This window comes from Candidozyma pseudohaemuli (genome assembly GCF_003013735.1).
Source record: "Candidozyma pseudohaemuli strain B12108 chromosome Unknown scaffold00002, whole genome shotgun sequence".
Taxonomy (NCBI): Eukaryota; Fungi; Ascomycota; class Pichiomycetes; order Serinales; family Metschnikowiaceae; genus Candidozyma; species Candidozyma pseudohaemuli.
Genome location: NW_020194436.1, coordinates 192,927 through 219,099, shown reverse-complemented (window position 1 = coordinate 219,099; position 26,173 = coordinate 192,927). Strand labels below are relative to the sequence as shown.

The 26,173-nt window shown below is 47.1% G+C and overlaps 12 protein-coding genes across 12 annotated transcripts; 7 read left to right on the top strand and 5 right to left on the bottom strand.

The window, feature by feature from the left end:
• Positions 1 to 612: 612 nt before the first annotated feature.
• C7M61_001455 (uncharacterized protein) lies at positions 613 to 1,284 on the top strand (the record flags this gene model as incomplete). The annotated part of the gene is made up of 1 exon (XM_024856863.1): positions 613 to 1,284. One exon carries the CDS (start codon positions 613 to 615, stop codon positions 1,282 to 1,284), a length of 672 nt encoding a protein of 223 aa, XP_024714743.1.
• A 61-nt stretch (positions 1,285 to 1,345) lies between these two features.
• Positions 1,346 to 2,146, bottom strand: NCE103 (carbonate dehydratase; the record flags this gene model as incomplete). The annotated part of the gene is made up of 1 exon (XM_024856862.1): positions 1,346 to 2,146. One exon carries the CDS (start codon positions 2,144 to 2,146, stop codon positions 1,346 to 1,348), a length of 801 nt encoding a protein of 266 aa, XP_024714742.1.
• A 2,098-nt stretch (positions 2,147 to 4,244) lies between these two features.
• Positions 4,245 to 7,556, top strand: C7M61_001453 (putative ATPase; the record flags this gene model as incomplete). The annotated part of the gene is made up of 1 exon (XM_024856861.1): positions 4,245 to 7,556. One exon carries the CDS (start codon positions 4,245 to 4,247, stop codon positions 7,554 to 7,556), a length of 3,312 nt encoding a protein of 1,103 aa, XP_024714741.1.
• A 462-nt stretch (positions 7,557 to 8,018) lies between these two features.
• On the top strand, positions 8,019 to 9,614 carry SGA1 (glucan 1,4-alpha-glucosidase; the record flags this gene model as incomplete). The annotated part of the gene is made up of 1 exon (XM_024856860.1): positions 8,019 to 9,614. One exon carries the CDS (start codon positions 8,019 to 8,021, stop codon positions 9,612 to 9,614), a length of 1,596 nt encoding a protein of 531 aa, XP_024714740.1.
• A 134-nt stretch (positions 9,615 to 9,748) lies between these two features.
• C7M61_001451 (uncharacterized protein) lies at positions 9,749 to 10,126 on the top strand (the record flags this gene model as incomplete). The annotated part of the gene is made up of 1 exon (XM_024856859.1): positions 9,749 to 10,126. One exon carries the CDS (start codon positions 9,749 to 9,751, stop codon positions 10,124 to 10,126), a length of 378 nt encoding a protein of 125 aa, XP_024714739.1.
• A 115-nt stretch (positions 10,127 to 10,241) lies between these two features.
• Positions 10,242 to 11,200, bottom strand: C7M61_001450 (sterol desaturase family protein; the record flags this gene model as incomplete). The annotated part of the gene is made up of 2 exons (XM_024856858.1): positions 10,242 to 11,145; positions 11,193 to 11,200. 2 exons carry the CDS (start codon positions 11,198 to 11,200, stop codon positions 10,242 to 10,244), a joined length of 912 nt encoding a protein of 303 aa, XP_024714738.1.
• Positions 11,201 to 13,744: 2,544 nt separating this feature from the next.
• On the top strand, positions 13,745 to 16,071 carry C7M61_001449 (uncharacterized protein; the record flags this gene model as incomplete). The annotated part of the gene is made up of 2 exons (XM_024856857.1): positions 13,745 to 15,672; positions 15,906 to 16,071. The coding sequence occupies 2 exons, from the start codon at positions 13,745 to 13,747 to the stop codon at positions 16,069 to 16,071; spliced, it is 2,094 nt and encodes a 697-aa protein (XP_024714737.1).
• A 2,019-nt stretch (positions 16,072 to 18,090) lies between these two features.
• Positions 18,091 to 18,927, top strand: ARD (Ardp; the record flags this gene model as incomplete). Its single annotated transcript, XM_024856856.1, has 1 exon — positions 18,091 to 18,927. One exon carries the CDS (start codon positions 18,091 to 18,093, stop codon positions 18,925 to 18,927), a length of 837 nt encoding a protein of 278 aa, XP_024714736.1.
• Positions 18,928 to 19,930: 1,003 nt separating this feature from the next.
• Positions 19,931 to 20,908, bottom strand: C7M61_001447 (uncharacterized protein; the record flags this gene model as incomplete). The annotated part of the gene is made up of 1 exon (XM_024856855.1): positions 19,931 to 20,908. The coding sequence occupies one exon, from the start codon at positions 20,906 to 20,908 to the stop codon at positions 19,931 to 19,933; it is 978 nt and encodes a 325-aa protein (XP_024714735.1).
• Positions 20,909 to 21,426: 518 nt separating this feature from the next.
• Positions 21,427 to 22,730, bottom strand: C7M61_001446 (WD40 repeat domain-containing protein; the record flags this gene model as incomplete). The annotated part of the gene is made up of 2 exons (XM_024856854.1): positions 21,427 to 22,064; positions 22,109 to 22,730. The coding sequence occupies 2 exons, from the start codon at positions 22,728 to 22,730 to the stop codon at positions 21,427 to 21,429; spliced, it is 1,260 nt and encodes a 419-aa protein (XP_024714734.1).
• Positions 22,731 to 23,231: 501 nt separating this feature from the next.
• On the top strand, positions 23,232 to 24,081 carry DIE2 (dolichyl-P-Glc:Glc(2)Man(9)GlcNAc(2)-PP-dolichol alpha-1,2- glucosyltransferase; the record flags this gene model as incomplete). Its single annotated transcript, XM_024856853.1, has 2 exons — positions 23,232 to 23,972; positions 24,016 to 24,081. The coding sequence occupies 2 exons, from the start codon at positions 23,232 to 23,234 to the stop codon at positions 24,079 to 24,081; spliced, it is 807 nt and encodes a 268-aa protein (XP_024714733.1).
• A 495-nt stretch (positions 24,082 to 24,576) lies between these two features.
• On the bottom strand, positions 24,577 to 25,830 carry SMI1B (Smi1bp; the record flags this gene model as incomplete). Its single annotated transcript, XM_024856852.1, has 1 exon — positions 24,577 to 25,830. The coding sequence occupies one exon, from the start codon at positions 25,828 to 25,830 to the stop codon at positions 24,577 to 24,579; it is 1,254 nt and encodes a 417-aa protein (XP_024714732.1).
• Between the last annotated feature and the right edge of the window lie 343 nt (positions 25,831 to 26,173).

The following is a 26,173-nucleotide window of genomic DNA, read 5'->3' as shown; positions in this document are numbered from 1 at the left end:
TTCGATGCCCAATGCCCTACTTTGAATCAGTCTACCATGAACGACTTTCAATGTTGGGACAGATTTTGCAGCCACCTCTAACAGCTGTCTCAATCCTGCCCTCGTCACAGAATATCGATACAGCAAATTAGTGGGTCACTCAAAATAGTTTACCGACGGAGCCGAGAGACAATATAGAATAGGGAAGGTCACTTCAGAAAGACTACTACCGAATCGATGAACCCCACTTCCATCCAACAACATCCAACAAAGCAATCGAAATCTGACAGCATCTATGCCTCCAAAATTTCTTAGATCGCCACCGCCTGTATTGATCTTCAAGGTCACCACTCCAGGGTCCTCTTGGCACATCACAGCCTGAGTCATATCGAATCGAGTCCAAAACACAACACGCATGATTCCATCAAACCTTTGACAAAAAACCTTATCCAAAGTCTTGACATTTAAAATTCCTTTGGCAATATCCTCTTCTGGAAGCTACATTGCGCCTGTGCTTGTCTCGCTTACTGAGATCCAGATAACAATGTCCCGCGGGACCCCGCGGAGGTGCGCTCTCTCAAGTATATATACACCTGGGTTCTCCCACATGGTCCTTTTTTTACATCTACAAAAATGACTACAGCCAAACCAGTGAAAACGGTCTGTGTCTTCTGCGGTTCTTCTTTTGGAAAGAGCCAGTCTTTTGCTGACAGCGCCAGCAAGCTCGGTGAGCTTTTGGCTGCTAGAAACTGGGGGTTGGTCTATGGTGGAGGTTCAACTGGTTTGATGGGAGCTGTTGCTAGAGGCAGTGCCACTAACGGCGGCTACGTCCATGGCATTATCCCCGAGGCTTTGATTTCTCGTGAGAGAACGTCCGACAATGACTTCAACGACAAGTTGAAGGAGGGTATCGACAACCACGATGGATCCACGCCGCTTCCCGACTCCGACTTGTACGGCAAGACCACGCTTGTCAAGGACATGCACACGCGGAAGCGTATGATGGGAGAGGAGGCTGACGCGTTCGTGGCATTGCCCGGTGGCTACGGTACTTTGGAGGAGTTGATGGAGGTGGTCACCTGGCACCAGTTGAACATCCACAGCAAGCCTATTATCGTCTACAACTTGAACGGCTTCTATGATAGCTTTCTTAAGTTCATTGAGGAGGCCATTGCGGCCGAGTTTGTGTCGCCCAAGAACGGCGAGATCATTAAGGTGGCCCTGACGGCCGAAGAGGTGTTGGAGGCCATCGAGCACTACCAGGTCCCCGATGGCCGCTTCAACTTGAAGTGGGACACCACTTAAACTAGATATAAATAGATTTGCTTATAGACTGTGCTGTAGCCCGGACCAGCCCGGAATGCAATTAATGGCCGTTGCCTTCTTCCTCCACATCTTCGTCGTCCACGTGGAAAGCGTCCTCGAATTCGTCAAGAGGAATCTCCACCTCCAGAAGGAGTCCCAGCCCCACATCGTACATGAGACCCCAGACTTCAATCTCTCCCTTCTTCAATGCTTTCTGCGCCAGAGGGTGTCTTTTGAGTGCCATCACGGATGCAACAACATTGAGCTCGGCGAGCTTCTTAGCTCTAGCTCTTGGGTCAGATTTCAACAGCTCTAGCAATTTGACGTTTTGTGCACGGATGTGTCTGACAGGATTGAGCCAGAGATCGAGCACACCGCCAATCTTCTTCTTGGAAAGCGATGCCCACACACCACCACAGTCAGTGTGACCGCAAACGATGATTTTGCGGACTTTAAGGACATCCACGGCGAACTGGATCACACCTTGAGAAGAAATGTCGTTGGCGTTGACGATATTGGCAATGTTTCTATGAGTGAAGATCTCGCCAGGTAGCGTGGCAAGACATGACTCACCAGCTCTGGAGTCAGAACAGCCGATCCAAAGCGTATGCGGGCTCTGGCCCTTGCCGTTGAGCTCAAACACCTGGTTCAGGTGGTTGTGTTTGATGGACTCGACGAAAAAACGGTTATTTTCGAGAAAGTCCGATGACGTCGACTCCTTCAGAAGTGTGAAGGGGTGATTGGGACGATCATATGTGGGTGCTTTTGGCGCTGCCAGAACCTTACCGTTTGGAGGACTGGTGGTCAAGTCGGTTTCGTTGTCTCTTTCCAACTGGTAGTGGACAATGTTCTCTCTTCCCATTACTTTCGAGGCTGATGCAAAGGTCCGGATGTGGGGAATCAAACGAGGAGGGATTACCAAGCTGCTACCACGCATCGTAGGCCGGTGATGGGATTCGTCATCTTTATATACTGCCCATCGCCTGCACTGGAAGATTACGTAGTTGTGGATGCATGGTATGCGCAGGATGCCCTTATATTGGCTAACCACCGTTTTTATGAATGTGGCGGCCTTTCTATGAAAAAGCTTTCGATGGGATCTGCTTTTTCACTGTTGAAGAGGGAAACACCACCTTTTTTTCCCAAATCGAAAACCTCGTAAATCTAGCAGAATTACAGGGTTCAATTAATCACTGCTTATCGCACGTGACCGGCCCGATGCGCCGTAAAACGTCGGCGCGGAAAAATTGGGCTGATAGGGATTCGACCAATCTGAGATGTTGGCCTCGGCCCAATGCCGTCCATTGACAATTTTCAAAACTTAAGTAAATTGATGAAAATGAAGCAGTTTTAAGCTTTTGACATCCAATCTCCATTGTCCATTTTGTGCCTGGCGGACTTGGTGATGGGCATCATGCGGCGTTGACTCATTGTGGCCTGAGTCAAAGTTGGGTTCTGGCTTGGCCTTGGAAAAAGTCCGATGTAGCAACGGTGAATTTTTATTTTCGTAACAGCAGTAGGCACATTCAAGCATTGACGGGTCCGTGACCCAGATCAACCTTGCGCCGCTTTTCTTTTTAGTCTTAGGTAAAGCAGCATCGTGTATGGTGTGGGAATGAGACAGAAAAGCCCAGCTGCCTCTAGATTGAAGGAGGTTGGCTGGTTACTTTGAATTCTCTGAGTTTCTTGATTTGGAGTGAAAAAGAGGAAGATAAGCTGTTGTTGGCCGAGAAGCCAAGAGGACATGTTTGAGGTGACCGGATGCATTTTGCAGCCAGCTGCACCTACCGCTATGCAGCTACCTTTCGTCAACAAAATTGACGAATAGGTCTTTTTACGGAGGATGCCTTTTTCGTGAAGGTTAGGAGAAATGGTCCACTAGAATGATGCAAGCCACGTCGACCTGTTTCAAGCGGCAAGCGTAGGGATGTTTCAATGCCCGTTTAGCTGGAGAATGAGGGGACCCCAATACAAAGATGAAGCGGAGCCACAAAGCAATTGTACATTCGAGCAGGGACGTTCTTGTCAAGATTGCCCTGATCTCCGCCTGTGGCTCATTCTCGAATTGTGGCTTCCGCATTGTCCAGTGATCTCGAGGCTCACAACTAGAGGCAAGACTGGCAGATCACAGAGTACACCTGACGTCAAGAATAAAGTGTCAATTGATTGTTGAGACGACAATGGCAGGACACGTTTAGCTTTATGTTACAGTCTGATACTGCAATAAAGTCATCAGAGGAATATTGATATTTTGAAAAAGAGAGCACCTTGAATAGGTGTACCATCTACAAGAAGCGAAGGGGAATAGAGAAATGAGGAATAGTTTGACACGCTTTGATGAAAGATACCTTTCTTATTAGTTTGGACCTTATCATTTCAAAGAAATTGGCTTTTATCATTCCAAAGCAATTGGTACATATTTTGCAACTGTCTCTCAACATCTGTTTGAGACTACCTCAGCAAGGTGCTAAGTATGTGTCAAGACCACCAATGGATTAAAACAAAACCTAGTCGAGTTTCAAATTCACCTCTCAATTGTATAAAGTATTGTATTACGATTTGTGAAAGACGCGGTTTAGTGGTTTTTGGAAAAGACATCACAGCTATTTTTCCAGACAAGATGTGCGGCTGAGATGGCATTTTGCAGCCATTCAACGAAAACTCAAATTAAATCCTTATACTTGCCAGCCACCCGCTATTTTAACTATTCTTAATTTTATCAACATGAAAACCGTATTTCTCTCGTTTCCCTTGTAACCTCCATTGGATTACCTCATCGACTGGGCATCGACTGCATACATATGGAGCACGTCTAAGATATAGATTGCCAGTTACACAAAGGTCTAGAGCAGAACTCAACTAAGGCCTCAAATTCGTCCATCTTCGTGTTTTGATAGAAATCGCCTTGAAGGTCCTCCAGATCAACGCGTATACTTTACTTATAGACGTTTATTCCAAAGATGAGCGATACGGAGGAAGGCAACCTTACGAGCTTCTTAAAAGAAGACTCTGTCTCCTCGGAGCAACGAGAGTTCAATGACCTTTCTAGTAATGCCAAACTAGAGCGGTTGAACCATTTGATCAAGCAGACAGAGGTGTACTCGCAGATCATCCTTGACAATATGCTTGAAAAATCGCTCGAGAAGAAGAAGCTACAGAAACGCCAGGACAGGCTAAGAAAGCGTGAATCACGACAAGCGGCAAGAAAGAAATACGAAGAGCAGAAGGAACTAGCTATTAAGGAAGGGAGAGCAGAGCCACAACTTCCTGATATCTTGCTTTCTGATTCAGAGCCAGAGAGTGATCCAGAAGATGAGCGTCCCCCAACGCCGAAGCTGGAGGAGCAGCCAGAGGAGGCGTCAGATTCAGATCTAGAGGTTCTTGACGTAAAGCAGACTCGAAAACGCAGAGCAGCCAGGAAGGGAGGCAGAAGCAAGAAGATGCAGAAACCGATGAAGGAGAGTTCCAAAAAGATTAGAGAGACCAGAAAGGCAATTGAGAGTGCTCAAACAGCACACAGTCAATTGCAACCGAAGCTCGTGACTGGCTGTGACATGAAAGACTACCAATTGGATGGTTTGGAGTGGCTTGTCACACTATATGAGAACGGCCTCAATGGTATCTTAGCAGATGAGATGGGTCTAGGCAAAACGCTTCAGTGTATCTCATTAATATGTTACCTTCTTGAGCATAAGGTCAAAGGCCCATTCTTGATTGTTGCTCCGCTTTCAACTGTCAACAATTGGTGCAACGAGTTCGAAAAGTTTGCACCATCCGTGAAGGTGATCAAGTACACGGGACCCAAGGAGAGCAGGCAAACGATCACGTTCAACAAAAAATTGAGAGGAAAGGTTGTCATCACTTCCTACGAGATAGTGATCAGAGATTTCATCAAGGTCTCTAGGGTGTCCTGGAGCTATTTGACTGTGGATGAGGGCCATAGGCTCAAAAATTTTGAGTGCTTATTGATTCAAAAGCTCAAAAGGGTGGATGCCGCTAATAGATTACTCCTCACAGGCACGCCTTTACAAAATAACTTAAACGAGCTCTGGTCCCTTCTTAACTTCATTTTACCAGATATTTTTGGTGATCTCGAATTGTTTCAGCTGTGGTTCAACTTCGAAGAGTTTGTGAGTGGAAATGAAGATGATGACAGAATGTTAAAGGAAGATGTGAGGAGAAAACTTGTGAAGAGTCTTCATTCTATTTTGAAGCCTTTCCTTCTTCGAAGACTCAAAATCAATGCAATGAAAACCTTGCCGCCCAAGAAGGAATACATCGTGTACGCAGATTTGACCCCTGTTCAAAGGGCATTTTATGCTGCAATTGTTCAAGGTGATATTCGAGATTCGGTTACAGAGCTTCATGCCAAGGAGCTACTTATCAAAAACCACCCTGAAAAGTTCACAAAACCTGAGCACCTTGATCCGGTTCAAGACATAATCCGCCTGAGGAAGAACGCAGATAAAGACGTCTTGGAGGAAGCAAATGGAAAAGCAACTCAAAGAGATAGGCGGCAAGTTTACTCCAGAAAGCTACTCAAGAATTTTGAAAATGGTAACCTAGATGCTCTAGATTATCTTAGCGATTCGGAAGCTTCAGCTACGGAGGAAGAGCTTAGTGAAGAGATCACGAGTGGCGATGAAGACTATCACGATGCATCCGAAACACAAAATGTTGATTCTGAAACATCTGCAAGCGACAAGGATGGAAATGAGACTAAAGAGGATGAAAGTACAACAAAAGCTGATGAAAATGGGCACCAGGAAATCGAACCATCCCCTAAGAATGAGCAAAATGGTGAAAAGAGCGATCACTTGGTAGTATCAACAAGTCTTCAAAGTGATGAGACTCTAGAGGGAGAGGCCTTACAGAGAGAGGTCGAGAAACAGACTCAAGAGTTGGAAAATGCTCTCATGATGGGCGTGGCTGCAGAGGAACCAGAAACTCCTGCGGAGAACGGAGCGGTCTTGGAATTTCACCCAAAAGATCAAGAGGTCTTGAGAGTGAAAACTACTTCCCGTGAATGGATACCTTATCGCGCATCGGGGCCAACCCAGAACGGAATCACACGCGAGGAACTAAAAAAGAGCTCCTTGAATAGAAAGCTTCAAAAGACACTTCATGATGTCATACTGGGTGACCACTCAAATGATACCTCTAACGGAGGGTCCAAGAAAAGACGGAGAAGACCTCTCAGGGGAAAAAGAGCCAGATCTCGCGTTCAGTCTATTTCAGATGAGCTGGATATTGAAGTCATCGAAATCAAGGATGATTCCGATCTCAGTGAAGAAGAAAAGAGAAGAGAGCTTTGTCTGGAGGCAGTTGACATAGCCAGGCGGCATGTTGTGCATCAACACCTTCAAAATACGGTGATGCAGCTAAGGAAGGTCTGCGGCTCACACTACACATTCTTCGAGCCCTACGTTGTTCACAATGAGCTCGACGAATTCGATCCAGCAGCAGTGAAGGACTTTCTGGAAAAGATCCTCGAGCATTCGGGAAAACTTCAATTGTTCAACCAGCTCTTGGACAAATTAATGGACGACGGGCACAAGGTTCTTGTTTTCTCGCAATTCCAGAAAATGCTCGATGTGATTGAAATCGTCTTGACAGACAAAGGCATACCCTTCAATAGACTCGATGGAGCTACCTCTCAGGACGAGAGAGAAGACGCAATGAACGAGTTCAAAGAGGAAGGAGATGACTCAAGCAAGGTTTTTTTGCTTTCCACGCGAGCCGGTGGCTTGGGATTAAACTTGGTCAGTGCCGACACTGTCATTCTTTTCGATAGTGACTGGAACCCTCAAATGGACCTCCAAGCTATTGACCGTCTCCACAGAATCGGCCAGACCAATCCTGTGAAAATCTTCAGACTTGTCGTTCGAAACACAGTGGAGGAATTGTTGATCGTTAAAAGTTTCAGCAAAAGACTTTTGGAGAGAATGGTCATACAACTGGGGCAATTCCAACTTGGAAGAGTTGCGAAGAAATTGGCAGAGGAGAAAATCGATCTCGAGAAGTTTACCTCAATTAGGTCAATTCTCGATATTGGCAACCGTTTAGATCTCTACGGCTCTCATGAGGACGAGTTCAACATGAAGAATTCAAGCAGTTTTCTTCTTACACCACCACCTCATGAGGACCCTCTTACACAAGAGGAAATGCACGAGCTCATGGACAGAAGCCGTGACTGCTACGCCAGAAATCCGCTTGACACGAAGTTTGCCAATGTCACACCTTTCGAATCTACAAATACTGCTGAGGATTAAGAGCAAACTTTGCGTATTGCGAGGAAGCAAAAAGGCTTATCTTACCTGTCATGAAGTGATGAAGTTGCTGCGACGCAATGCAACGTAACCGAAGGACTAGGCATCGCTAAGGCCTCGTGCGGCACGTTCGATTTTCCAATTGCTCAACTTCTATACATCGCAAACCACATATCATGCGTGGCGGCTGAGCAAGCAGCCTCTCGGCAGGTCCATGATCAGCATGACCCCAGCAAGCAGTGGAGAACAAAAACGAGAAGGAAGCCTGGTTTCATTACCATTGACTTATTTTTTCGTTGTTGAAAATTCCATTGTTCTGCGCCATCTAATCTTATAGGTCTAGGCTTCGGAAACAGTGGCAGAGATTCGCGCAGCCCTTGCATAATCAGGCATCTCTCAACCCCAGATTAACGAACCACAAACACAAATACACCCACAAAAGTCCACGAGCGATCAGAGAACAAGATGCTCTTTTTGCATAATTGTATAGCGCTTTTCGCCGCCTGTCAAGCGCTATATCTTCCAAATTCATGGCGTCACTCAACCCCACATCCCGGTCTGCTTATCAAGGTGGGCAGTCAAAACCTTGACGAGCTCAATTTCGAGGACTGGATTTCCGAGCAGTCAGACAGATCATTCAGTTATATCCTTGAGAATATTGGCGGTATTTCCTCTGTTCTTGATGAGGAAGAGGTACTCCCTGGTGTCGTCATAGCGTCTCCGCTGAAGGCCGACCCCGACTACTTTTACACTTGGACTAGGGATTCCGCGTTGACCGTGCGTACCTTGATCTACCATATGAATGACTACTTCCGTGACGATGCGTTGGTGGCAAAGCTTAGAAAGGTGGTGGAAGAGTACATCGAGGTCAACTACAGACTACAACGTCTTCCCAACCAATCAGGGCGTTTCGACGATGAAAGAAGGTCAGGCCTCGGCGAGCCCAAGTTTTTGACCACAGGAAAGAGCTTCGATGAGAACTGGGGCAGGCCCCAGTCTGATGGCCCAGGGCTCCGGGTATCCACTATCCTTGGATATTTGTTCTTTCTTGAGAGAAGCAACCTTCAAATTGAGAACGAGTTTTTGGGCAATACCACTTTCATCTACTATCACATAATCAAGCCCGATCTCGAGTACATTGTGGCAAACTGGAACGAGAAGCTGTTCGATTTGTGGGAAGAGGTCAACTCGCATCACTTTTTCACGTCATTGACTCAATTAAAGGCACTTCAGGATGGCCAGCGTTTCGCAAGAACTAACGTGATAGATATGAAGTTTGCAGAGCAGCTTCAGGCTACTTATGATCTGCTCAAAGACTTTATCACTTCATCCGGAGGCTTTACCAATCCATCAATCCCTTATGTCATTGAAACACCTGAATTGCATGAACAGGGGACTAGATCTGGTCTTGATGCTGCGACGTTCCTTGCGGCTCTCCACGCTCATAATCTAGAATTTGGAGGCACCGACAACATTCCTTTCGATGTCGATGATTCGCATATCTTGAATACCATCACTGCCATGGTGGCCGACATGAGACAAAGATACCCTATCAATCACAACAAGGCACGGTGGCAAAACAATGTTGGTGTTGCTTTGGGAAGATACCCGGAGGATGTTTATGACGGACAAGGTACTTCGCTCGGTAATCCGTGGTTCATTTCCACGCTTTCAGCCAGTGAAATACTCTACAAGTGGATCTACAAGAACACCAGGCGGAACGCCGATATCGTCATTGACAAGCTGAACATTGCATTTTTTAGACCGCATGATTCTCAACTCAATGATGAGGCACCCATCAGCGACGGGAAGATTGTCATACCGTACAAGTCTGAGCGTTACCACGCTTTGCTTTCCAGCATATACAAGTACGCCGACTCATTCATCGCCAGTGTCCAGGGGCATGTTCACCGTACTGACGGTACGATGCTGGAGCAATTTGACCGCTGGACTGGCTATATGCGTGGAGCTAAGCTGTTGACCTGGCTGTACCTGGCGTTCCACAACTGCGCCAGATGGAGATCGAAGGCCGCTGACGAAATCGAATGGATCAGGAATTAATGAGCAATGAATAGAAATGATATCTAGCATATTTTACCCTGTAGAAGAGCATACTTCGTGGTCCGGCTGCAAACAGGTGCACGGATGTACCTCACATCATTCCTATCAACCACATCCAACTACACGTTACTCCCATGTCTGCCCTATTGATTCTAGGGTCCCTTGTGCTTTTGCATGCTGGATACTGCTCTTATGAGTACCATGCCTTTGTCAAAACTACAGGCTCATTTGTTCCCACTGAGATTATTCTTGAGGTAGTTATTGGACTTGTCATCATCAACTTTGGCGCCTTGAGCTCCATCAAATCCAGATACAGATTGGGAATCACCCACGATGAAGTTGTTTGGCCTCCACTGACCTTCCTTATGCCCATCAATTTGAGTGAAGCCACCGGGGTGGTAAACTCATTGGGTATTTCAGAGCATGAAGAATTGGAGACGAGGAGAGATTTCATTGACGTCAAGCAAAAGAGAAAGGAGTACACTGAGTGGTTGGCGAACCAGGAGGCCTAAATAGAGATACAATAAATTAAATCTATGAATTGTGAAAGTTAGCGTATAAAGCAATTCAACTCCCGAAGGTACCGTATTTTTCCTGTGATCCCAAGCGGAGACTCCAGCTGGAGACTTACTGGATCTTCTTCTCCGCGTTCTTCTTCATTCTCTTCTCCCTGTTCGCCTTGCCCTTGGGGCCAGCCTCGGTGTCCAAGACGAAGTCCCACCATCTGAAACTGGAGGCGTAGGAGCCAATGAAGAAGTGGTGGTGCTCGTCGTGGTGGTCAGCACCAGCCCAGAAAGGCAAGAAGTGGTGCAAAGACCATGGGAACTCGTAGCCGGAGTGGGCATCGACGGCCTGGAACAATCTCAAGCAGATCCAGACTGAGATGGTGAACAAATGCAAGTCTCTGGTGAAGTAGCACCAGACGATAGGGATACCGACAGTACCCAAGCCTAGGAGGGCAACCTCAACTGGGTGAGCGTACTCGGCGGCCAAGCCGAAAGGAGCAGCGTAACGGTGGTGCTGCTTGTGGATGTACTTGTAGAAAACACCGTGATGCAAGCCTCTGTGGAACCAGTAGTGCCAAGCGTCCTCAAGAACGAAGAAAATGGACAAGTGCATGGCCACCTTCCACCAAGATGGGAAAGGCACTTGGAAAGAAATACCGATCTTCTCACACACAGGGTGGAAGAACCAGATAGGGAAAGCCTCCACCATGAAATGAGAAATCAACACGGACTTGAGACACTCCCACTGCTCCTTGTTACTAGGAACCTTGGTCTCCTGGATCTTGTACTTGTTGAAGTATGGGATTCTGTCGATGATGGCCCATGGCAAACAACGGCCAAAGTACATGATCTCATGCATCAAGAAGAAGAAAAGACCCGTGGCGAAAAGGTCGTTGTTGATCCAGTAGTAGTAGGATGCCCAGAGCTTCTCGACATAGTTCAAGTCGGTAACTCTCGAGAAGTTATCAAAGGCATCGGCGAACGTGGTCACGTTCGAAAAACCAGCGTAGTTGTGGTAAACGGCACTATTATGTTAGTGAATTCAAAAAATCATTATACCCGGTCGACATACCTAACCATGATGGTTTTTGGAGTAGGCTGATGTTGGCGATATATAAGTGAGAAAAAGAAACGCTCTGCGACGTGCCGTCGTATATGAGGGCTATACGACGATACGAGCGCGTCTGGAACTCAGTGTATTTGAAAGACTACGCTGATGAACTTGAATTATGATAATTGATAAGCAATTCTTGATATTTATGAGTAAGCTGTCATGACGTATCGACTGATTTGAATTCTGCCGAAATGGGGCCACATGGGCTGACTGATGAGGCAAGATAAGGTGAGTAAACGAGATATCGTACTAGGTCATATGCATGGAAACATGTCGATGAGAGATTAGCGAGATAAACGTTGGATTCTGCTATTAGCTTCAGTAGATCCACTTTGTCTGAATTCCCTGGTTTCGTGATTTTCCGAGTGTTCGGTGAGAGGTTGCAAAAATGTCGTCACACCGTCAGCTGAGGCCCCATGTCAGTATCTCCACACCCCATAAAGGGAAATCACTTTTCTTCCATCATGCACAGAATACGTAGTGGAACACATCTACATCTTTACAATAAAAATTTACCCCAAGTATCACCATATTGACGGGGTTTACTGAGGTAGCGACGACATTGTCGCACGCTAGAACTATAAGCTGCATCCTGCAACGACCCGTCAAAATGATATTCCGGTGATGACGATCGAATATCCGACAGAAGTAACAAAACCTCCTTTTTTTCGAGAAACTTATCTATGATAAATCCTCCATCAGTTGCCTCCTCTCAAAGCCAAATCCCTCGTCGTTTACGCACATGCCCAGACATCATACGATTTTCAGCGCCGTTTAAAACTAGCTTCTCGCTCGCCCTGCACACAGAGATTGAAACGATGGATTTTTACCCCCATGAATTTGGCTGCGAACTCTAAGTGGTCCGTCTGGTTGCTCAGGGGCAACGGAGCTATACCTTATATGACACGTAGACATTGGCAATCATCTGAAAAAGGGCTGCTCGAATTTTTATTGAAATCATGCTGTTTCAAAGTTGAGTCTTCAAAAGGCGGCACTTTAGCGTACGGGAAGTTTCAGCCAACCTTTTGAGAATCATATTAGCCTGGGTGAAAGTGTTTGACGCACGTCTATCAATGCAATCACAATGAGAATTGGCCTTTGTGGAGTGCTCGTAACGTATCGGATGGCCTTTCAACTGAAGGACGCTAAAAAGCCTTAGGCTACAAAAGCATGGGGATGAGAGTAAGGAAGATCTGAATTCTTGTATGATTTGCCATATCACTACGATATCGATTTTATGGTACACTTATTTGTGGTACCCGAATAGCGCTCCCTTCGCCTGAGACATTGAATCTATGTATCCTCAAACACCTTGGGTAGATCTGCTTTCTAGACTGCACTGGAAGTGATATTTCAAAGCAACGCTGATCGCTGCGGATCTTCTTTGTTACTCAGCAGAAGGAATTGATAATTTTCAAAAATTCAAGGATCTCACAAAATCAATCAAATTGCTCGTTCACTTTATTATTGTGTGTCTTTGCTGAATTGCTCGTGATCAAATTGTAAGTTGCTGCCGAAACGAACTTCAGAAGGAGTATTAGCCGAAGCGACACAAATGCTACACGTTCCCACATTACCCAACCGAAGAACCACACCAATAAACGAAGGCCCCTTTTCAGTGTAACGGTCGCAAAAAGCAACGTTACGCCCAATTCCCAAAGTTTCATTAACCCCCTCCGCCTCGCTATTTGACTTACCGCAAGCCGTGCGCGACTGGCCCGGCTAATCGCGGTTGTTGGCGGACATCGCGACGTTTTGTGTCAATTCCGCAGATTGGTCAGCACGCAGCACGGCTGTGAAAATTCGAAGAGCAGGCTAAAGTGAATCCAAATTGATGTTCCAAAAACTAATAACGATCGCCGACAATCACCGATAAACTAAAGATAGGGGTTGTGACTTCATCATCGGCTCTTCACTATCACCGAGGTGCTCGGTAAGGTAACCCGTGCGCATTAGCTTGCGTTGCGAAACCGACAGACAAGGCGCTTCTGAAACTTAGATGTTCATACAGAATGCTCGTCTATTATACAATTTGACAGCTCGGAAAAAACCTTCATCAAAGCGTCCGCCATATAGCGCTTTTATTAATTCTCCATGTTTTTAAAAAAACCGAATCCCAGTTTCTTGGGCTTACCCTTTCTTGCCTCGTGTATTCGGCCCCATGTCGGTCCGGCGCTTAAACAGCCGGGGGGCTGAGGGTGCATCGGTGAAAACGCGACTATTCCGAGCTGTTAGCAACACCATTGTGTGCTAATCCTCGTCAAAAAACTATCGATTTCTTCATCTCACTCCAACAAAGAACAAACCCCCGTTTCATGGGACCACTTTACACGAACACGCTTCCCTTACTCCAAGCTCTTGGCTAAAGACCTTGTTTTCACTATCACCCTGCACAAAACTCACGCCGTACGGATCATTGCATACATCAACCGCAGCGACGCTTCTATATAAGAGCACCCTAAGAGTCTTTTTTTTCCCCCTCTCGCCACACATTTTCATACACCTTTAGCATGTCTTCAAGACCATCACTTTCATCTATAGAGTCAGCAAACCTGGCTCCCAAGCCAGTGCCTCTACAGCCTGAGCCTTATAGACCAAATAGGGCTGGCTCTGTGCTGTCGTCGCTCAATGGCTTTCTGACTCCTAACAACTTGTCTAGACTTTCTACGAGGTACAGCGTCAACGAGATTTATGGCGACTTGAACTCAGACGAAATTGAAAACCAGAGAGCTTTGCATCAAAACGAGGTGCTTCGAACTTTATCTCGTAGAGTGCTGTTGATGGCGTCGAAAGACCATGTGCATAGACCCGAGGACGAGGAAAACCAAGTCAAGGGAGATGACTCCGAACAACACTACGAGGACATGCCAGACACGGCTGTTCCTTCTAAGGACTTTGGTGGAGAGTTCACGGATATAGACCCTGAGCTTGTGGCGTGGAATGGCCCAGACGACCCAGAGTATCCTAGAAACTGGAGTATGCGCAGAAAAATGTTTCTGACGTTTATGGTGGCTACTTATACATTGATTTCTCCCATGTCTTCCTCGGTGCTTTCCCCCGCCATGCCTGCCATTGCAAAAGACATCAACCTCCATTCCGCGGTGCTTCAGTCTTTCTGTGTCTCCATCATGATTCTTGCATGGGCGCTTGGTCCTTTGATCATCGCCCCCATTTCTGAGTCCGACCGTATTGGTCGTCGTCCAGTGCTCAACATTTCCATTTGGATAACTTTCATTTTTAACTTGGTTTGCGGTTTTGCAAAGACTCCAGCTCAACTTTGCGTTTTCCGCTTCTTGTGTGGTTTGGGCGGCTGTGCTCCCTTGAATGTGGGTGCCGGTTGCTTGGCCGATGTTTGGAGTGATGGCCAGCGTCTTTTGGCCATGGCTTTCTACTCCATGGGTCCTCTTATGGGGCCTGTTATTGCTCCTGTCATTTCTGGCTTCGTTGTGCAACGCGCCAACTGGCAATGGTGTTTCTTTTACTTGGCCATCTTCAACTTTGTTGTTGCGGTGATTGGTACCTTTTTCTTTGAGGAGACTTACTCTCCTACCTTGTTGAAGAAGAAGGCTATCAAGTTGAGAAAGTCGACCGGTAACTCCCACTTGCACACCATTTTTGAAGTTGCCGACGGTGAAACAACCTCAAGCAAGATCATTGTTTCCGTTCTGAGACCTATCTCCCTTCTTGTTGGTCACCCTATGGTTTTTGGCCTTGGTCTCTTTATGGCTTTCTGCTACGGCTTCATGTACCTTCTCATTGTCACTTACCCTTCCGTGTACAAGGGCAACTATGGTTTCAGCGTCGAAATCTCTGGTCTCATGTACATTCCCCTCGGTATTGGTTTCATTATCGGCACGTTGGTTTTCACTCCAGTCAGTGACAAAATCTACATCAAGCTCGTTGCTGCTAACAATGGCGTACCAAAGCCGGAGCACCGTCTTCCCATGTTGATTGCAAGTGGTTGCGGTATGCCCGTTGCCCTCATCTGGTACGGTTGGTCTGCTGAAAAGCAGTTGCACTGGATCATGCCAGCCATTGGTTCCGCAATTTTTGGTATTTTCATCGTGCCTGTTTTCCAAAACATTCAAAACTATCTTATTGACATGAACAATCGTTTTGCCGCATCGTCGGTCGCTGCTGCTGCCGTGTTCCGTTCCCTCTTTGGCTTTTCCTTCCCCTTGTTTGCCAACTTCATGTATGACGCCTTGGGATACGGATGGGGTAACACGATGTTTGCATTTATCGGACTCGCCTTGGGTGTTCCCTTCCCCTTATTCTGCTTGAAGTACGGCGAGAGTTTGAGAACATGGGCCAACGCCAAGTTCGATCGCCAGCAGGCCAAGAGAGACGAGAAGAACTTACAGAGATTGCAGGCCATGGAGGCCAAAAAAGAAAAGGAGATGTTGGAAAAGCAACACCCTTCCGACTCTTCCACCGAGTAAACAGTTGAACCACTAGCATAGATATTTATTTGCATACCTTAATGGACCACTATCTTAAGCGAGGCATGTAGGCGCACGTCAATGCGATCATTGGCTTATCAAGCGCTGCTGCAGTATATTCTAAAGTTGACCGCGAACTTCACCCCTGAGTTCACCACACCATGAAGTGTTTGATTTATCTTACTCTATTCTATATCCTCGGGCTGGCGATCGCCGTTGATTTCGCCAGGCCTCAGGAACCCGTGGCTCGGTTTAATGAAAGGATATTAAAGAAGTGGAAGGACCCTTGGTTTGAGCCACGTCAGTCGGATGAACCAGTTCCTGGGCTTGTTCCAGATGACTCCAGCGACGACGAGGACTATCCTGAGGAGCCAGGTACTCCACGGTACGATTAGAGACAGTGTTTAATTTACTTCTTCTGGGAGCGTTTAATAATACATTTTACGAGAGTACTGTAGGTGCGATGGAGGGAGATAGGGGAAGCAGTAGAGGGAGAATAAAGGGGGAACCAGCAAAGACTTCTGAAAGAAAGTAGAAGAAGATATCTTATTGATGAAGTGTATGTTGAGGATTGGTCGTCCACTCGGAGGTGTGGTGGCATACTGTGAGGGATCGGTAGTTCGAGATGTGAATGGCTCTCGTTGGATAAAAGGCCCTGATAAACGGACTTATCATTTGGGGACCTCATAGACTCCATCTAACCATGAACAGAAGGTTCTTCCCATTGACTGCTCTACACTAACTCCTTGGCTGATTCAGATTTACTGGTTGAACCGCCCTGTTTTTAAACGGCCCATTTGCGAAACGGCCTCCTATATCGCTTGCACCTAAACGAGCACTTCTTTACTACGGCATTGTCTCGTCGCATCGAACTCACACAGCCTTGCAACCGTTGAGGTGCATTTCCAGTATGCCAACCTTCGCCTCAGCCTGGAAAACTCTAGATCGATTTGAAGCCCTTCGTATAAGCGACTGCAACCCTTCCGTGGAGGTTCATGGACGAGTCTTCTCCGTTGCGTAACCTCGAAGCTCGATGACGATTTTCCGGTCTGTAGTGACTGCCATATGCTGAGATCTGGGCGTGGAAGAAAAAGAGAAATGCAATGTAGAGGCATAGTGAGCCTCGACTAGAAAAATCACAATGGCACGAGCAAAGTTGCTTGAAGTTTCTACAATTGGTGAAAACAACAGAAAAGGCCTTTTGGTGCCTGGAAATTTCAAGGCCTGGCCGGGAAAAAAAGGAACTCAAACAGGAATGAGTTGCCGCTCGCTTATAGACAGTGAGATCATCTTGCTGCGATGACATCACGGGCGCAGGACCAGGACAAGAGTTTTTCCGGCAGTGGTAGAAAAAAAAAAAAAAAATGTCAGGGAAAATAATGTGCATGGCAGGCCCGTGGATAAAAAAACCCAATTTGGTCCGAAGCACCCGGATGCAAGCCTGAATGTGAAATCGGGTTCCCGAGGTCTATACAGAGAACGCAAAACCTTCACGACGCAACAGGGTGGCCATCGCTGCATACTAACGGTCTTTTCTTTTGTTAATTTGGGCACGTAGCGTATTACAAAGCAGCAGGGCGGCATTTTCACACAAGGTCCAAAAAAGCACCAGGAGGCATCCAGCTTAATCAGCGAAATTCAACGCTTTTCCATGACCCCCCCATTGTAGTTACCAATTAAGGCCACCTCGGCTGGTCACTGTGTTTACCATTTCGCAGCCAGCCTGCTGGCCCACACACTCCCACAACTCTAGCTTACTACAACCCGCCAAAAAGTGACCACTTTTAATAAAATAAAACGGGTATTTTTCTGCTTATTGCATTGGCAGCCACGGACCAACGTCCCCCAATGCATCCGCCCTCCTCCACAGCATCTTATCAGGGTTACGTTTCTTTTCGCGCACAGCTGCAAACCCTTGGTCCAAGTGATCCAAGGCCGTTGACTCCGCAGGGGCCAGCAGTCAAAAAAACACAACTTCAGGAGGATTTTCTCGATAAGCTTTGGTGGAAAAACCCCCAAATCCAAAGCCTAAACGAGTGGTTCCCTCTACTTTGAGCCATGTGGGGTGCGGCGACTTTCTGGGCCCTCCCGCCCTAGGCTCAGTCCCTATTGCCCAACACAGAAAGCCCCTTATTATCTACGAAGGTGTCGGCGTTTTTGTGACCAGTACATCTGTGGACCTTCCTCTTTTTCCTTTTAATTCTACAACCTGCCCTGAACGTGCCTCACAGGCTAGGAGAAAACGCTGCAGTGAAGGCCCGTGCATGTGTGGCCTGCAGACTGCGAACGCCGTGAACGTTTCTTTTCTCACGCTTGACGTGAGCACATCGGCCCCACCGCTGCCACCTGAAAACTATATATATACCCGCCCTCCCCACTCCACACTTTTTTTTCCCATTCATCAACAACTAGTCATGGATTTCTCATACAACAACGTCGTCCCAAACTTCAGAGCTGACGGTAAATTGGTTATCATCACCGGTGGTTCCGGTGGTATGGCCTCTGTTATCTCCAGAGCTTTCCTTGCCCAGGGCGCCGATGTGGCCCTTGTGGACATCAACCTTGAGAGAACCAAGGCTGCCGCTAAGGAGGTTTTGGCCTGGGGTCAGGAGACCTTGAAGGGCCAGCACGAGAGCCCTATTGGTGAGGTTTCTGCTTGGTCTTGTAACATTGGTGACGCTGAGAACGTGGCCGTTACCTTTGCTGAGATCAACGAGCACCACAACAACATTGCTGATGTTCTCGTCAACACCGCCGGTTACTGCGAGAACTTCCCAGCTGAGGAGTACCCAGCCAGCAACGCTGAGGGTATCATGCGTGTCAACGGTTTGGGTGCTTTCTACGTTGCCCAGGCCTTTGCTAAGCCATTGATTGAGGCCAACAAGCGTGGTTCTCTTGTCATGATCGGCTCCATGTCCGGTACCATTGTCAACGACCCACAGCCACAGGCCATGTACAACATGGCCAAGGCCGGTGTCATCCACTTGGTGAGATCGTTGGCCTGCGAGTGGGCCAAGTACAACATCCGTGTTAACACCGTCTCGCCCGGCTACATCCTCACGCCTTTGACCAAGAACGTTATCGCTGGTCACTCTGAGATGAAGGACGCTTGGGAGAGCAAGATCCCATTGCACAGAATGGCCGACCCTAAGGAGTTTGTCGGCTCCATCCTCTACTTGGCCTCCGAGTCGGCCTCCTCCTACACTACGGGCCACAACTTGGTTGTGGACGGCGGCTACGAGTGCTGGTAAGCGCCACGCCCCATTCATTCGTTTTTCCCTTTTTGATGATTTGTGGGGCGCCGCGCCGCCCCCGGTTGTTTAATGACTCCACCTGATGTCCTTGGTCTACGTTTTTTAATGCACAGTTATTTTATTCGAGACCTTAGTTCTTATCTAGGATATTATCCCAGCACCCCCGTTTTATAGAATACAAGCTGGCTATAGAGATTACTGTTTTGTAGAGTTGCAATTGTTGGGGTTCCACCCCACGTCGCACAGAATGCGTGCTTAGTGCGTCCCGCCCTAACCGTTTTCTTGCGTGGTGAGACGCACTGCTTTGTTTGCATCTTTGGGGCGGGCTTCCCCAGATTACAAGGGGCTTCCTCCTTGTTCTATTTTTATGACTCTCTTTCAATTTTCGTGACTTCTCAAAGTTCCAATATTATTCCCGCTGCCATGACCCGGGAAAGGCCAAGGCCGAAACTGCTGTCCCCCTCATGGTCACACTGTGGTCAGGCGCTGGTTCTGCCCCGCCATGTCCGAAGCCGCGGCAGCGAATGTTTTCAGTTTCTACCAATTGAAACTGGCATTTGGCTTGTTCCGAACAGGAAACGGGTATAGACGGCTTTCTCTGCAGCAGTGATAAATGAGGCATTTTCGTAAGCACGAGGTGCCACGGCAGCAGTGAAATTACCTTGGGATCCACAAAAGTGTTAGTAGCGCCCGGCGGCTGCAAACAGTCTTAAAAACGTGACGGGCTTTTCCGGTAGTATGTAGTTACCGGTCGGGGAAATTTAGCCTTTGACAGCTCTGCAGTGTATTGTCAGCCGGAGTTGAAGGCCTGAGTCACATCGGCACTTGCCGACTCGTCTGAGTCAGCTTAGCGTTTGTAAACCTTTGTTGGATTCTGTGATCGGCTTAGTTCAAGCGCCGACTTGCTGATGCAAGGGACGACCAAGATTAGCGTCCGGCACCAGCACAGAGGTGGCTTCACTGTGTACTTGTAGGCCGCTTCATTTCAGCCAGGCTCTGATTAGACGGGAAGCTTTGCGGCCTCCCACATCTTGGCCAAGGCCTGCTTGAAGCAACTCACGTTGTAGTCGATGATGGTAAGCACCTCGTCCATGTCTTGCTTCTCCTCTGGAGCATCATCGTTCCTTATAAGTGCCACCAAGGCCAATCCACGAATCATTTGCTTGAGATACAAGACCAGGCCATTCAGCAAATAACTGATCGACTTGACGCCGTTGTCTTTGGCAGTCTTACGCTCATTGTCCACGTACAAGTCGTCCAAGTCGATGGTAATGTCAATGAACTCTGCACACACCTCGTACGTCTGAATGTCCACGGGAGATGAATCTGTGGCCACGTAAATCTTGGAGTTCACGTCAAAGAGGAACACCTTGTCGATGGAGGAGTGCACCACCAAATTGTCTAGCATATTTTCAAGCGACGGCAATTCGGGAATGAGTTTCTGCACAATTCTTGAAAACACCTCATAGATAGAATGATCGAAGATCGACGTGAGATAGAAGGAAACTTGTACGCCTTCAAGGCCCAAGTCCAACAACTCGTCTCCGGTTCGCTGCATAATATCTCTCTGAGCGTCAATTCTGTAGTCTTCCAGCAAACCATCGATCTTGTGGATGAGGACTTCGATGTGGATGTTAGGATTCACCTTGTATGCGTATTCAATGATCATTGAGAGGTTCGTCAATGCGTTCAAGTACTCGTCTTGCGAGTCAATCACATACACCAACGCGCCCACCAGCGAGAACAAACGCTCGGAATCGTACGTTGGCTCGAAGTAGTTGAGTTGACCCGGCAACTCCATCACGGAAAGGTCTATAAGCGACAGAAACTGTTCCAGCGTTGGTTTCGAGGTCGACTCCAAGTAAAGGGTATCGAGCGGCTGCATGTTGTGGAAGACAACTTTGCAAATCGACAGCTTACCGCCGCGGCGGAGCCCCATAAGTAGGATGGTAGCGTTCGTGGCTTCTTGGTTGTCCATGATAAAGAGTGTTGATGAAGACCTACCGATAAGACTCGGTGCGCTCACACAGGAATAGCCATGGAATTGGAAGAGTTAGTGAAGCAGGGTATGACGATGGAAATCAGGGTTATGGAAAGAGCCATTAAGAGATTGGTAAAGTAAGCATTGTTTGAAGAATGTCTTGGTTATTTCTCGTCGAGGAAAGTGTAGAGTTCTTGTATCGTAGCAAGATCATGGGTCTATCATACGGCGGAGAAAATCCCATGTCAATGAGGATGACTTAGACTTCATTTTCACAGTAGCACTGCTTGGGCTGTATGGAATTGTTTTCAGGTTGAATCGAAGGTTAGATAAGCAACTTACAAGTCGGCTCATGGAATGGTTGCAAATTGCTTGTGACCGTAGCCAGCGAGTAACAGAAATGAAGGGTGACAGCAAGTTAACAACCCATTTCGAAATTTTTTAACTTATGAGAGCAATAATCCATTCTACAAATCTATCCAATCCTTCTTTTATTCGAGCTATCATTGTGTCAACTACCGCAAGACTAACCCTGTGTTCATGTTCTCCACTAGCAGAATAATGCTGCTGTCGAAGTCCCTGGAATTCTGGATTGGACCCATTTGTAACAGCTCTGCAGACCTCAGCACTCTCAGAGTACCCTCTTCATCCCTTGCCTCATCCTTCCACAACTGGTACATACGAACCATGCCGTCTTGTGTAGCAACAGCTATTCTTTGCTGATCCGGAGAAACAGATGCATTGAAAGCACGGAGACCCTTGTCAGGTGCCCGGGCAACAAGGTCGAAATCCGGATAGCTGTATATGGAAACAACACCTGTGGAGGGAGAAAAAGAATGACCAAAGGTTACAACCAATTCTCTTCGTGTTCTCAGCCACGTCACTGAAGTAATCTGTCCAGGAGTTGGTAGAGCTTTCACAAGTGTACCCAGAGTAAAGTGCCAAACCCTGATCTGTCTATCATTGGAACCAGCACCAGTAGCTAAAAGAGTTGGAGGCGACAGCCACGGACAGAAATCTAGAGCTTTAATTGCGGCCAAGTGACGAAGCTCTGTTAACATCTCAAGACGGACTCCACTGACTGTCCATACTATGACTTTATTCTCGTTTCCTCCAGCTGCAAGATATTGACCATCCTTGCTGATGGTGATTCCTAGAATTAGTATCGATGGCTTCAAAAACAGAACTAAAACATACCTGTCACCAGTTGACGAAATTCTTGACACAAGGGTTTAACCTTGACCTCGTCTTTTACCTGAGCACTGTAGATGACTCCGTTTCCATCGCCGAAATAGAAGTAGCCATTATTCCACTCGGCACAAGTCACTCCGGCATCAATATAGAACTCTCCTTTGCAGCAACCCAAGACATCCATAATCGTCACTCTGTCCCAGTCCATAGCTACCAAGACAAAGCCTCCACCACACTTCAAGCAGGTTATACCCGAAAAACGAGGATTATACCAAAATCCCTCCAATCCCATTTCGCCATCCCACCAAAAAGCATCTTCATTCACTGCTAAAGCAAGCTTTTGTGAAAGAGGGCACCAGGAAAGAAGGCTGGTGTAGTAGTTGTTCATATCACCAGCTGTAATGAGATAGTGGATCTCGTGAAGCTCCTGGGGCTCATTCTCTACGGTGGCCACCTTCAAATCCGGAACATCAAGGATCCGAGAAATCAGCCTCGGTTCAGAAACCGGTCTTCTTCCGTAGTCAAGCGATTTTGTATCAAGACTAAGCAGATTCACGAGAGAGCTTTGGTGGGTAGAGAAGGTAGGTTTTCGGGGTCTTTCAGAGACTGAAGACGGAAGAATGGGCATGAAAGAGTTTGGATCATGATCATGTTGCAGAGGTGGTCGTGCTGTTGGTTTAGGCATTTCCCTTGCCAGAGCTGGGCGGTAAAGCATGAAGAAGAAATGGCTGCAAAATGCAAATGCAAAATCGCATTGTGCTTATGGGGAGTGGACTCAAGAGACAGGGTCTGCAAGTCAACTTTCAAGTGAAAGCGGAGCAATGTAGGCTGATTTTATTCGTTTATAAAAAGCCATTGGTAGATTTGTGAACTGCAATCAGCTTCGATTCGTAGTTCGTAGTTCTCCCGACACAATGGACCCATTCACACACTATAACAACTCGGGATTGGCCGCCAAGAAACTGAATTCCACCTTTGAACACTCCCGATACTTACCATTACTTTCACATCTATATAGAAACCTTGAAGCTCACTCAAATTCAAGTATTCCTTCACCCATCTCTCACCCTCCTCTTTCGCAGCCATACTCGCGCATTATCAACTATCAACTAGTATTGATCCAACATACATGGCACTTCCAGACTTAGTGCTTCCAATATTTGGAGCACTCACAGCCGTCATTGCTCAAGAGGCTCACAAAAAGCTACAATGGCCCTTCATAGATGAGTTTTTTCACCTACGCCAATGCGCTACATACTGTGCTCATGAGTTTTCCAAATGGGACAACAAGATCACCACTCCTCCAGGCTTGTACTTGCTCGGGACGTGGTATCATCACGTCCTCAGTGCATTAGGGGTGCCTGACTCCTGTGGGGCAACAGCACTCAGATCATTGAACTTGGTGGGTGGAGTTGTGGCACTTCCATTAGTACTTTCCTTAGTGAGAACTGATAACTTCTGGAAGGTCAATGTGGTGCTGCTTCCATTGCTTTACACTTACTACTTCTTGTTTTACACAGATGTTTGGGCCACCGTGTTGGTGGTGCTCCCGCTTTTGGTGATATCGAAACACCGGTCATTGAAGGGTTCGATCTACGCTAACCTAGCTGCATTTGCAAGTCTTTGGCTTAGGCAAACAAATATTGTGTGGCTAGTCTTTGTGGGAATTGTCCTCATAGATAGAAGAAAGCCAAAGTCAGAGTCAGTCTTGCAGAATGTATCCAATTTCATAGTGCAATGCTTCAAAGATTGGCTACTTCTTGTTCCCTTTGCCATTAATGCTGGCCTTTTCATTGCATTTGTCTACATCAATGGCGGAGTTACATTCGGCGACAAAGAGAATCACAAAATGACCCTTCATGTGGTCCAAGTGTTCTATTGTGCTACATTCATCGCCTTCTTCACAACACCAGTCTGGTTTTCACCTAAAACCATCAGAAACTACTTTCAGTTTGCTGTCAGTGGAAGAAAAGGATTAAATCTATTAATAACTGCGGCACTGTTTGTGGTGTTGCACCACATCATAAAACATTACACGGTTGTCCACCCCTTCTTACTAGCAGACAACCGCCATTACACCTTCTATATTTACCGAAAAATTCTCAGCAAACCCTGGGCTTATATTGTGACGATACCAGCCTATCACTTTTCGTCATGGGTAATCGTGCATTCACTCAGCGAGCTGTACCAGACATCAATATTGTCCTTGCACCCCATAAGCATCGCGGCATTGGTCGGATCGGCAGCCGCCACTTTGATACCGTCTCCCTTGTTTGAACCAAGGTACTATATTATCCCCTTGGTGATTGTGAGAATATTCATACTGCCTCAGAACGAACGCTTGACACGCACAGCGAGTCACACTCTTGAATTCGTGTGGTACCTGACGATAAACGCTCTATTCTTTGTCGTCTTCTTCACGTACGAGTTCTCATGGCTCACAGAGCCTGGAGTGCAGCGCATTATCTGGTAAATCACTCGTCGTGGTCCAGATCAACAATCGTGTTTTCGTGAGTAATGTCACCATCTGTGATGGTCTGATCTGGCAAAGGCGTATTTAGCTTATCGATACCTCTCAAGTTATTATTGAGGAAATCATCGGACGTTTTGTCCTCGAAGAACGGCACTTTGTAGGAGAACTCCTGTTTGAGGTGTCTGAGAAGATCCTGGTTTTCCTGCTTCTTGAGCTCCTCTTCCAGTAGAGAAGAGATCCACTCGTTGACGGAACGTCTGCGCAAAGCATCCATGTATGGTGTCTCTTTTTTGGTCTCGGGATCAATGTAGACAAGCTCAGTGTCGGCACCACACACTATATCGCTGATTTCTGCGTTCTCCTTGAGTTCCCAGTTGCCCATTTCCAAATCGTTAGCGAAGATTAGAAGGAAATCACCAAAGTTGTCGGCAATCTTGAACTTCGTGTTGAACTCACGACCAAAGAGAATAACCTGTCCCCATTTACCGGGCTCGTCGGAACCCTCGGGTGGGTGAGAGAGGTCAACACCAATACAATTACCCACCTCGTCGGTGATCAAGGGCGTCCACATAGCATGGGCGTAGATAGGCTGAACAACTCCAGGAGGCACGGAGCGCTGGCCATTGTTGATGGTGTTGGTCCTCAGCTGGCCTTCTGCTCTGGAACTGCTATAGGATGCCTCACTGTGGCCGTCAGATAAATCGGAACCCAAGTTCGATTCTTCAATTTGAGCGGTTTTTGGTTCGGCAACTCTCTCGACAGGCATCAGCTTAAGGATCTGCTGGTGGACACTTTTCCAAGAAGCCGCCATCACAGCGATTTCATCAATCGACATGAGCTTCAAACCAAATACAAGTCCGCCAAAGCCTCCATCGTTGAGGCTCAGCTGACCATCGGTAAGACGGAAGAACTCCACCACACATTGGGGCAAGTTGTAGCCGAGATCTTTCTGAAACTCGTTAAGGTCGGCCTCGGTACACGGAGTTGAAAGAGACGTGTTTAGCTCGGGCAGGTGCTTGTGAAGCCACTTTTTTATGTGACGCCAGGCCAAAGTGACCTCGTGCACACCTTCGGTAACGTTGCCGGTGGGTCCGTTGAAGGAAACGGTGGAACTGTTATCGTGGTGGGACAAAAGACTCGTCTTTGCCAGGGGTTTGTTGACTCTGTTGAAAGATTTGCGTGAGTCGTAGTCCAGGTATTTATCTGTAGCCGAAAGGGAGTACATGAACTCCTTGAAGCGCTCGGTAAATGTCATGTTTTCAAGAAAAGAGTCGGTGCCAAGTGGGATCCGGTGAGTGATGTAATCATAGAATGTATGAAGCGAGGAAAAGCGCGTACATGCTCCCGTTTTGGTAAACAGGCCAAGAGGCCACAAAACGGCTGGCCTACACTGTCAAGGAAGCTTCTACAAATGACAGTCTAAAAGAGGATTCAGAAAAGATTTTTCAAATTAGCTTACTTCGAGGCTTCGTGGTTTAGGTTTCGCTTAGGCGCGAGATCTACTGTATGTGCCCCGGGCATGAAGTGCAGAGTCTATTGAAGAAGGCAAAACACGATAAACCGGGGTCGATAATCTGGCATGCTGGCGCAGAGAAGGC